Raw genomic sequence first — 12,339 nt, forward strand, 5'->3', positions numbered from 1 at the left:
ATATGGAGGCGCAGAGGTGGGGGGATAGCTCGTTTTTTAACTTGTGCGGCTGGCGTGTGGCGCTGTTGATTGGGGTGTCTGGGGGAGGTTTGATAGATGGCTTAATTGCGTGTAGTCCGAACTTGGAGAGAAGCGGTGGGAGGGGAAGAAACAAGACGAGGAGAGGAGAGAATGAGAGGCTTTAACGCTGCTGCACGGTAAGTGGACTTGGGCCAGATTTGGCATGAGGGCGGGTGGGGGTGGAACTATTCGACACTGATTTCAGGGAGAATTGCAGGGGCAGAGTGCGGATGAGGAGAAAGGGCTGGAGGAGGGGGGGGCTCTAGCAGAGGGAAGAAAGATTTATGAAATGATAGGTGGTCGGGCTTTGTTTGGCTGGACTGTTGCGCGCAATAAGGCCAAGGGTTTTCGTGTTTCCTGCACTTGAGGGATTATTATAGGCGGTCGATGGCCACCCGGCGCGTCACACAGCGCCACTTAGCGCTGCTGTGACACCCTGTGGAGCCCTTGTGTCTAGCTACAACCCTGGACACTTAGTCTCCAGTGGATAACCGCCTCCCCCCACTCTCTCTTCCTCTTCCTCTGTCAGTGCGTACCAGCCGTGCGTTCTGCATGCGTCAAAGGAGCACCGTGCGTAACGGGAGAGTCGTGCGTAACTGGAGACAGATTTCACTCCATTTTGCGCTGGGATTCTGAGGACCGCTGGCGGTGTAACGCTCACTTGCAAGGACACTGACCGCTGAAAGCCAACATATTTCTCCCCTGAAACACCTCACAGGTCGTCTTTTCTCCCTCCCCTCTCTTCTATCTACGCCAGTTGTACGTCAGAGCTGACATGACGACCGAGACCCCTCAGCAGCAGCTTGAACCTCCGCCTCCTCTGAGATCCAGCCCGGCGTCCGGCGTCCTGCATCCCGCTATGCTGAGCCCACAAGCCGCCACAGAAAGTTCTTCCAATGGCGTCAAGGGAAAGAAGACGAGCTCCGGTTTAAGGCGACCGGAAAAACCGCCGTACTCCTACATTGCTCTCATCGTTATGGCAATACAGAGCTCGCCCACCAAGCGGCTGACACTCAGTGAAATCTATCAGTTCCTCCAGGCTCGCTTCCCATTTTTCAGGGGTTCATATCAGGGCTGGAAGAACTCAGTCCGGCATAATCTGTCGCTTAACGAGTGCTTCATCAAGCTGCCCAAAGGACTGGGCAGGCCTGGGAAAGGCCACTACTGGACCATCGATCCAGGCAGTGAGTTCATGTTCGAGGAAGGCTCATTTCGGCGCAGACCAAGAGGCTTCAGAAGAAAATGTCAAGCTCTCAAGCCCATGTATCGGATGATGAATGGCATAGGCTTCGGCACCTCAATTCTACCGCAGAGTTTTGATTTCCAGGGTCCATCGGCCACCCTCGCCTGTCACAGCAACAGCTACAACTTGGACATGATGAGCAATTCAATGGCCGGGGGGTACGACGGGCTGAGCGGAGGGCACCACGTACCTCACATGTCCCCGAGCCCTGGCTCCACATACATGGCGAGTTGTCCCGTTCCTCCTAACGGCGAGTATGGGCCGGATAGCAGCAGCAGTCCTGTACCGTCCTCTCCAGCCATGGCCAGCGCGCTGGACGGCCACTCCCCGTACGCCAGTACATCCGCACACTGGGCTTCCTCCGGCGGGTCCCCCTACATCAAGCAGCAGTCTCTAGCCTCCAGCAGCCCAGCATCCTCTGGTTTACACTCCGGCATGTCGCCTTACTCCCTGGAGCAGAGTTATCTCCACCAGAATGGCAGGGACAGCCACTCCACTGACATTTCAGGTACCACAGAATAACTCAAGGCTTATTGTGGGGTGGATGAATCCGGATTAAAATCTTTGGGCTACCACAAAAATAAATTATAATAATTGTGACTGTATCCAAGCTTTATCTGCATGATAAGAATGCCTGAATAGCAATACTCTAAATAAGTGTTTTATATGAATCAGACGCTCGTGTGACAATTGGAAAATCGTGCAAGGAGCGAAAATGTGATTCTGAAATTGCATACTACGCATAAATTTTATACTTTTTAAAAAGTATTGCCCCATCTATTTAACGGTGTATATATATATAAAATAATCCTAAAGAGGAATCTATATCTGTGCAAAGCTATTAAAAATACACACAGAATTTAGGATTATTTATTTCAATCACTTTACAGCAGAGTTTACATTTTTCATATCAAGATGTAACTTAAACACGTGAGTTACAAAATAACAACAAATGTTTTAATTAATTTTATTAAATAACAAATGTGTGTTGAATGCTATTTGAATCATAAACATTAAGACCATCCAACACAGTGCATTGTTGTGGCATTTCAGTAAAATAATAGTTTTTTTGTTTATTTGTTTGTTTGTTTGTTTTTTTGCTGGCCAATAACTACATTAACATCCAGAAAATGTGTAAATGTTTTTGTCCCTTTCATCCACGGTTTGTTTAATTTCCTTAAGTCACATCTTTATCACACGTTGCGGAATATTTTTGCCTAATTATTAGAATAAGAAAAACAACTATTTTGCGCTCTCAACTCACCCCCCAGTTCAACCTCATTTACTTTAACAGAACACAGCGAGGCTTTACTAAAATCTGGGGATCTAACCGAGGCGAGTAAAACCCATGCTGAAGCCCGAAAGGGGTCCCAGAGGTTAACTAAACAAAGACTGCGCAGGTCGGACCACACTGGCGGTGGATTTCAACCACGGCGTATCCACAAGAGACGGAAGGCCTTGTTAAACTTTACGCAGCGTTCTAATTGAGCCTGCTCGCAGGATAGACGTGTTGGACTGTACACAACAGACTCGCTCACAGTACTGTCAGTCAAAGAGACGTGTGTGTATATGTGCATGTGTGTTGTCTGTGAAAACGGGCGCAGGGCAGCGAGCTGCGGCCCGGAGGATAAAGCCTGCTGTCTCCCCCTGAAAAACACGGTCACATCTGGAGTCCTTATGACCTTGACGAAGCCGCAGTCTCCACTTTTAGTTTTTTGTTTGTGGAAATAGAGGCTCGCTTACAGACACAAGCGATGGTCACTGAATCTGATTGAAATAATCCAGCAGGTTTTGGGGTTATTAAAGAATAATGCCAAAAGGTATTTTGATATAAATGATGTTGAACTAAAAGCATTAATTGTTTGGGTTTTTTTTTTTTTTAAAGACAGCTAAAGGAAATAAAGGAATGCTAAAGGAAATGAAACAAATTCAAATGAACCAATGGAAGGCGTTCAGGAGGAAAACATTATGATGAAAGAATTCAGCTATTTTAGCGCTTATGGTCAGAAATGTTAGGTTTTTATTGCAACCGTAAACACGAAGACGAGTCTTGGTGAAACTTTTGTTTTAATTAAAAATTATTTCACTATAAATGTTGTAGAATATTTAAATCCATTATATTTTGCATTCAACAGTTCAAAATTAAATTCAGAAGCAAAGAAAATTCAGACTTTAAGATATACGAAAACAATATTTTATGTTTTATTTCGAATAGTTATTGTACGTAGGTCAGCCATTTCAGCTCAAGCAGCATTTGTGCACCACGCTGTCATTTTTTTTCTTTCAGAATATTTGATTTCCTCATACTGATCAGAAACTTCTTCACCTCATTATTTTAAATCCCTCCTCTCTGTCTTTCCACAGTGGGGATTCCGCGCTATCAGAGCCATTCCTCGGTGTGCGACAGGAAAGATTTTGTGTTGAACTTTAACGGCATCTCCTCCTTCCACCCCTCGGCTGGCGGATCCTACTATCACCACCACCACCACCACCATCCCCAGAGCGTCTGTCAGGACATCAAACCCTGCGTGATGTGAGCTCTCCTGTCACTGCGGACTTCAAAACAAGAGAGGCATCGCAGCTCCGCCACATCTGAACAAACAAGCGGACTTTTTTCTATTTGTCTTTTTTTGTTTTGTTTTTTTTTTATTTTTGAAGGATTCATGCTAGGATGGATGGTGGAGTGCGCGTTCACATGTTTGCCTCCTGTGCAGCCAAATATCTTTATTTTTTATGCTGGACTTGAACTATGCATTGAAGAAAATGAATGAAGAAACTCCAGAGGCCTTTAGAAATACCACTTTGCCTATATGAACCCGACAAGCTTTCTTCTTCAAAAGAAGTTTCAGAAACACGACTTTTGATGCGTTTGCTCTTGTAACACGTGCAAGCATTAATTATACTCCATGTAACTGTATCTTATTACACACACAACGCTTTAGGCTTTTATGAACTGCAATAAACCTTGCACTTATTGTATAATCCCTTTGCCAACTTCTTTTTTGTTCTGTAAAAGGTTTCAATAAAGCTGATATATATTTTAGGCTAAATTCCTTCACTCTTTCCCTGCACTTGTGTCCGTTACGACAGTGATTCATTTGCGTTGAAATGAGGCAACCGTGAGTTTGCATAGAGCAAAAACACACATTGCAATTAAACATAACTATTTCTGTGGCTCTTTAACAAAATTCCTGCAGAATTAGCAGAGAGATCTGGTCAGGTGAGATTTGTCTAAACCTTCAATGAATTTCTGCTACTTCATATTTGCTCCTCATTGACTAACATTGTTAAATTTATCTTGATTGCACCTCCAACCTGCCACTTCTATGTCAGTGCACTAATAAATAGCACGCCAAGCTTAGAAACACTGACAGGGTAGATTCTGCTGCGTAATGAGCATTTTTGATAAATTAGGAATGTGTCATGGTAATATTTTTACTTTTACTTAAGGTCTGAATGCAGGCTTTTTTCTTATTATTAAGTGTCTTTATATTGTCACATAACTACTTTTTCTTAAAGGATCTCAATAGAATTTCCAGCACTGATTATCAGGTTATGAATCACTGTCATCATCATTTTCACCAGCTGAGTGATACCCTGCCACGCTTGTTTAGAATCTCAGTTGTCGGGAAAAGAAATCCATTACTGTGTTTAATTTAACTTTTAAAAGTGCACGGCTGAGAGAGGATCATTCTGATTTTTAAAAATAATTTCATTTGGTCTGCAGTTGGAATTACAGTGGAGATGTCACAGAAGTATTCATTTACTTGAGTTGCATGCCATAAAATATATATTATATAATCTGGAACACACATTTAAAGTAAAGACACACTCACACATTAGCAGAAAAATGTATGTCAAAATATTTATCATAAGGCAAACATCCCCTGTAAGCACATCATGTGCATTACTGGGTTTTAAGGACATTACTTCAAGATCAACATACTTTTTATATTTCAAGAGGATGATGTGAAGTTTATTTATATCCCATTAAGTAGTTTCATTTAAAACAATAATTCATATTTTATCAGCTGGTTTGTTGTTTTGTGTGTAAAGTCACAGGTTTAAAGTAAATACAGCTGTTGAATAAATACAGACGGTCTGTGTAAAAAGCAAAAAAAGGTCCCACTGAAATGTGGTGGAGTTAAAAAGAAGAACACAGAAAATCCAGGAAAATAAAAGGACTTTAAAAATGCACTTGTGTGTATTTAGGTACCATTATATATTATACCATTATTATACATTACATTATGTTGCTGGATAAGAGGAACAGGACTCCTGTTAGTGGCACAAACATAGTAGTACACAAAGCTCTGAGCCATACAGAGTGACCATGACAGCAGGAATATTTGTAGTCTGAGATGAGAGGGGAAAATGATCATGTTAGAAAATCAGATCATTCTTAGTTTGAATATTGCTACATTTGACATGTTTCACAGCCATGCAGCCTGTGTGAAGCAGCTGAAAGTCTTTTGCATCCTGAGGCTGCTCCTTTCCATGTGGACATGGGGGGTTGCCAACATCTGAAGACACCATATAAACAAATGAAGCGCCTGGGCCTGAGTCTATGGAAATGCAACAAAGTGGTATTTTTAGAGTGCGGTAAACAGATCAGACTGACACTGAGCTGCCTCGTCACACAAACACAAAGCAGACTTGGGCTGCCGCACTTGTGCTGCTACTCCGTGTTCTTGCTACATGGCTTTTGGTCATGAATCAAATGCAGCATCCTGCAAGTTACACATGAGGATAGTTTGTCTACAGCGGCTCCTTATTAGGACGCTGACATCACGAGTACCTTCAAATGTTCTGTGTAGTCCCAACTTGTTTCTTAATGCGGCATCTGAGAAAAAGCTTTTCCTCTTACATCAGTGTTTGTCATTTTAAACACACAATAGCTAACGTTTTTTCCCTACTGGGCCTTAGTAAAATCAAATCTGCTCTCACGTAACCTTAAAGTACCTGTATGCAGAGTAAATATCTATTTGAAATGATAATTCAGTATCAACAAATATAAAATTTTTAAAAATTATGCTTCTTACTTGAACTATTTCAAAAGCCAAAAGTCAAATTTGTGTTTCACGTTGAATTCTGTCACAACGCAGAGAAAAATGAATGATCTGGCTGCAATTGCACAACAAATCATTTCACAATCGTCATCATTTGCGTGTCAGTAAGCTTGAGAGTCAGTGTGAGGAGTACACAGTGGGACTGACTGAGTCATCCTGGTCTTTCTGAAGTGGCCTCCTTCTTGGTAACAGAGCAAAAGCAAACAAGAATCTGCAGACACATATCACAAAGATGAATATATGTGACTAGACAACAAAGTCATTTTTTAAAATGCTGTCACACAAAAGTGGCAAACCTGGTCCTGCAACTGCTGGATTTTCCCAGACAGGATTCTCTGGGGTCCTCTCGTTTCAATATAGTGGCAAACAGCGACATCTAGTGGTTACTGCCATAACACAGATTTTTTTTTTTTACAGAAACTCAGACGACCCAATTTACACAATTCATTAAAACCACCTGCCAAGATGTTGTTTAGACAAAACTGGATGGAGATGTTTCTGCTCTTCAGAGGTGAGGCAAACACACTCCAACGTACGAAATTCCCATCAAAGAGTGTGTTTGTGTGGGATACGACACTACTATGATCTAACTTTAAAGAAAACATAGGCATACAGAAACCATGCAGATTAATGTTTGGTGATGATCATATCAACTAGAAATGTGCTCTGTTTTATTTGTAAGTTTGGTTTTATGGTCTTATGTGATCTCGTGAGTGTCTTTGTACACTCATGAGACCCTTCTTAAACACTCAGTGGTTTTTTTTAACTGCTTTCCTGTCTATTAAAATTCTTTGGGATTCAGTAGGGAAACATTTACAGATTAGCACGTCTCTTTTTTAGGTACATTTCTTCTGCACATCCATGATGTGAATTTCCCGTTCCACCGCATCCCAAAGGTGCTCTATTGGATTGAGATCTGATGACTGTGGAGCCCATCTGAATGCAGCAAACTCATTGTCATGTTCAAGAAATCAGTCTGAGATGGTTTGAACTTTGCCGCATGGCATTACATTGCCATTGCTGGGCCCAAAGTATTCCAAGAAAATATCCCCCACATTATTACACCACCAGCACCACCACATTGACAAAAGGCTGGCTGGATCCATGACATCATGATGTTTACCCCTAAATGTGACCCTACCCTCTGAATGTCACAGCAGAAAATGAGACACACCAGACCAGGCAGTGTTTTTCCCATCTTCTTGTTCAGTTTTGGTGTGCTTGTGTGAGTTTCCTGTTTTTAGCTGACAGGAGTGGGACCTGGTGTGGTCTTCTGATGCAGCGCTCAAAGCCACTCATTCATCCAATCATATGTTAAGCACTTTGTAACAGTTGCACACACACTCACACACCGATGGATGCATCGGGGCAACTCAGAGTTCAGTAAGTTGCTCAAGGACACTTCAGCACGCAGCAGGAGGAGTCAGGGATTGACTCGCTCTACCACCTGAGCCACAGAAATGGCCTTTTGCACACCTTGGTCGTGATAAGTAGTTATTTGAATTGCTGGTGCCTTCCTATCAACTTGAAGCAGCCTGGCCATTATCCTCTGACCTCTGACCTCCGCTCATTGGATATCATCACCCTCCTAAAATAATGGCTTAAATCATTTTTTAACAAAAATTTTATTTTTGCTTAAAATCATCATATTTTCAATATTTGGCTCAGTTTTTTGTGTTTTCTGAAAAACATTTTAAAAAAAATTCTTGGGCCATTATTTTAGAAGGGTGACGATATTTTCTCTTTTCTATTTTCATCCAGCCATATCAAGGACTAGACATATACACTGTGCAACACTTTGGTGACAAAATACCTGCAGAATGAATGACTTGCATCAAACACTGCTGCACTTTTTGTCTTAGTGTCTATTAAAAAATGTTACAGGACTAAAACGCTGAACTAAGATGGTGGCCGGTGTTTATCTGTATCCATTACAAAAGCAACTACAACAGTTAGACTCTATTAGGATCTAAGAAATCATGAACACATTGATATAAAATACACTATATTGTCAAAAACAGAGCCGGCCCAAGCCTCGAAGGGGACCTAAGCAAAATTTGACACCCCCCACCCCCGAAACAGGATTAAATAGAAAGTGAACAACAGATCTCAGAACACTAAACTAAGAAGCCTGAAAATAGAAACAATGACACCAACCGAGAATTACTAGAATAAGACAAAAATTCAAAAGTGCAAAAACACAAGACACTAGGAATCAAACAGTAACCTGAAACAATACAAAAATGAAAGTCCTAAAATTAAAAACGCTGGGTCATAAACCCAGGACGAGAACGATTAGATCCAAGCAAAATATATATTAACTAGAAACACACTGAGGACGGTGACACAGGCTGACAGGTTGTTTTTGACAGAGACACAGTGACATGATAAATACCATACTTAGCCAGCTAGCGATAGCTCAGTACGCTTGGAGATGGTTACAAACTAAACTTGTAATTGCTTATGGAAACATACCTTTGTCTTTTTTCTTCCTCCTATCTTCTCCTTTCCCTCCTCGCTTCCCCACAGGGACAGCTCCTTTCTGTCACATTTCGGTTTCGTAGCTTCATCCAAAAAATTGACGGCTCACTTGACCGCGGTTCCAAAAATGACCGAAAGTGATGGATCATCAGGTCACCTGGAGCACTGCTGATGCGCATGCCTGCCCGAAATACCTGAAGTCACCCTAACACACGCAGTCAGTCAGCAACTCATTAAATTAGTGTTGTTACAATTGCACAAATCTGAAGAGGTGGAATAGTTTCTTCTTTCTTTTAGGACACTGTCATGTTAAAAAAGAACAAAATTTCATCACAAATGTAGGTGAGCTTGGGGGCCCCCTGGTGGTCAGGGGGCCCTATGCAGCTGCATATGTCACCTATGCCTTGGGCCGGCTCTGGTCAAAAGTGTTCACCCACCATCCAAATCATTGGATTCAGGTGTTCCAGTCACTTCCACGTCCACGGGTGTTTTTACAAACATCTGTGAAAGAATGGGTCGCTCTCAGGAGCTCAGTGAATTCCAGTGTGGTACCGTGATAGGATGATACCTGTGCAACAAGTCCAGTCGTGAAATTTCCTCACTACTAAATATTCCACAGTCAGCTGTTAGTGGGATTAGAACAGAGTGGGAGCAACTGGGAACGACAGTAACTCAGAAGTGGTAGGTCAGGTAAAATCACACAGCGGGGTCAGCAGATGCTGAGGTTCATAGTGCGCAGAGGTCACCAACTTTATGCAGAGTCAATCACGACAGACCTCCAAACTTCATGTGGCCTTCAGATGAGCTCAAGAACAGCGTGCAGAGACCTTCATGGAATGGGTTTCTGTGGTTGAGCAGCTGCATCACCAAGCTCAATGCAAGTGTCAGATGCAGTGGTGTAAAGCATGCCGCCACTGGACTCTAGAGCAGTGGAGACCAGTTCTCTGGAATGATGACTCACTTCAGGAGAACTTGTCTGACTGCTTTTGGGGGGGGGAGGGGGGGTTATGATGATCAAGTTTGGTGTGGAAGAACTTGACTGGCCTGCACAGAGTCCTGACCTCAGCCTAACAGAACACCTTTAGGATGAATTAGAGCAGAGACTGTGAGCCAGGCCTTCTCTCCAACATCAGTGTCTGACCTCACAAATGCACTTCTGGAAGAATAGTCTAAAATTCCCACAAACACTCCTAAACCTGTGGAAAGCCTTCCCAGAAGAGCTGAAGCTGTTATAGCTGCAAAGGGTGGGCCAACATCATATTAAATCCTATGGATTCATAATGGGATGTCACTCAAGTTCACATGCATGTGAAACCAGACGAATGAATTCTTTCGGCAGTACAGTACATCATAAATACATCACAAAAATCCAAGACAGAAAAACAAAGATTCAATAAATGAGTAACTAAATAACCAACAATAATACAGATGTCAGCTCCGTGCTTTCAGTACTTCTTTAAACTGTTACACTATTACACTATTTGATGCTATCAGCAGCACTGTTACACTGTTACTGTCTGATAATGACTGCAATGTATTTCTTTGTCACTTTGTAAACCCGGTGATGGACCTGAGATCCAATTCTCCTTAAGTTCCCCCTTTTTCTCTAATTACACTTAATGACTTAATTACATTAATAGTCATGATCAGTCATCCTTATTAGAGATATTACCGCCTCATGAGCACTGGTCTTTTGTTGATGACCATCATTAATAACTCATTGAGGAAAGGCTGCGTCACTTCCTTCAGCTAATTCTTTTACTAAGGAAACCCAGTCTTGATGCCAGGTGTACTGCTATACTGGCCTATGTCAAAATTACTCATAGGGGTCACCTGACCATCGGGGCTTCACTTTACAGTATAAAGCACCTTCAGGTACCTGCTGTTGTGAAATGCTATAAAATAAAATGTAAAAAAATAAAGTTTTATTGAATTGATTACTGTCACAGAGCAATATGTTGGATGGACAGACAGAAAAATTGATTTCTTTAGGTGGGAAATTTTAATTGAAACTCCATGTAAAACAAAACAAAACAAAACAATGAGGTGAGGAGAATAAAATTCTTCATGCGATGCTCTGCAAGCAGCTTTGGGGTCCTGATATTCACGTAGACTTGAAACAGATCAACCTAAACAATGTTGCAATGCATGGCAATGAATCCATATTTGCCAAACTGCTAACTTGGGAGGCAATGATTGTCTGTAACAACTTTCATAATAGAGACTGTAGTGTAATAGATACTGTGTACATCCTCACAGGCAGATTTCAGTCAAGCATAACCTGACCATGTGGCGACATGCCTCGTACTCTGGAAATGGGCATGAAGCTATGTGTGAGTATTTGTTTCAGGATCACCAAAGGTGTTGCTGTTCTTTTTTGCTTCACTTCCAGAATGCCTGGAACAGAAAAGCCGTGTTTGCACTCTTCCTTCCTTGGAGGCAGAGCCAGAAAACCTCCCCCATGCAGGACACAGGCTGTTTTCGCCCTCTAACATCAATTTCTGAGGTCAGAGCTTAGACACCATGCTGCTGTCACCTTAAAGCAGGACATCTACTCTTCTTGCCACTGGATAATGCAGTTCCACAGGGCGTTTAAATATATTTGCTTTAAAAACATCCCTGCAGCTGCTGTCAGAACTTGTTTGATCTTTGTGATCTTCACATTCAGCAGTCCAGGCTTCTTGGCGTCACAGAAAGAGTTTTGTTCTTCCTGCATCTGTGGCTTTTGTCTGACACGCCGGTTTGAGTGCTATCGTGCTAACCTTCTTTCTAAAGCTGGAAATCATGCACTGGTGTTGGGTTTGGGCACCAAAACTGATGGCCTACTGCAGCAGACGTATGTGAATTTAGAGAGGAATGGGTGCACTTGAGCGCTTTTAACAAATCTCACTAAACAGAGAGGAAAAATCTGGTAAGAGGGGCATATTGAATAGTTCTAAACCCTAATGCCTTGACCTGATGTGGTCAACAGGCTCTAGACAGGCTATAGTTAAACTACTACATACACACGCTTCACACTGTGAAGAGAAGGCCATTTACACTCGCTACACAAACACGGGTTCAAAAGCAAAAACAAAACTAACAAAACAAAAAATAGCTTTGCAGTGTCAGCACGTCCCCTCCAATAGATGAAGCTGCTCCACAGAAGAAAAAAGGAAGAGAGAAGAAGTTCAACCCTTTGGAGGAGGATGTCAGTGGGTTTACGTGATCCAGTAGGGGGCAGAGTTTAGCAGCAAAGTTTTCGATTCCTGTTTAGACTGAATTAATTTGACTAATAATCTGTGGTATGGTTATTTACCTACTATGATAAATAAGACACCGCTGTGGTAATCATCGGGGCCTTTTCCTCCCAATGTCAGAGAAAATTACAGCAAAGCTCAGTTCACTGTCAAAGACAGAGATGATGATTCACTTGTGTTTTATGTTAATAATAAACGCAGGTTAGATCATTTACTCTGCTCACTTTCTCTGTTAATCTAGATTTCA

At 42.1% G+C, this 12,339-nt stretch overlaps 1 protein-coding gene across 1 annotated transcript; it reads left to right on the forward strand.

The window, feature by feature from the left end:
• Positions 1 to 397: 397 nt before the first annotated feature.
• foxf2b (forkhead box F2b) lies at positions 398 to 4,341 on the forward strand. The gene is made up of 2 exons (XM_030728046.1): positions 398 to 1,811; positions 3,668 to 4,341. The coding sequence occupies exons 1-2, from the start codon at positions 836 to 838 to the stop codon at positions 3,838 to 3,840; spliced, it is 1,149 nt and encodes a 382-aa protein (XP_030583906.1). The 5' UTR covers positions 398 to 835; the 3' UTR covers positions 3,841 to 4,341.
• Positions 4,342 to 12,339: the final 7,998 nt, after the last annotated feature.

This window comes from Archocentrus centrarchus, chromosome 4, assembly GCF_007364275.1.
Source record: "Archocentrus centrarchus isolate MPI-CPG fArcCen1 chromosome 4, fArcCen1, whole genome shotgun sequence".
In the NCBI taxonomy this organism is placed as follows: domain Eukaryota; kingdom Metazoa; phylum Chordata; class Actinopteri; order Cichliformes; family Cichlidae; genus Archocentrus; species Archocentrus centrarchus.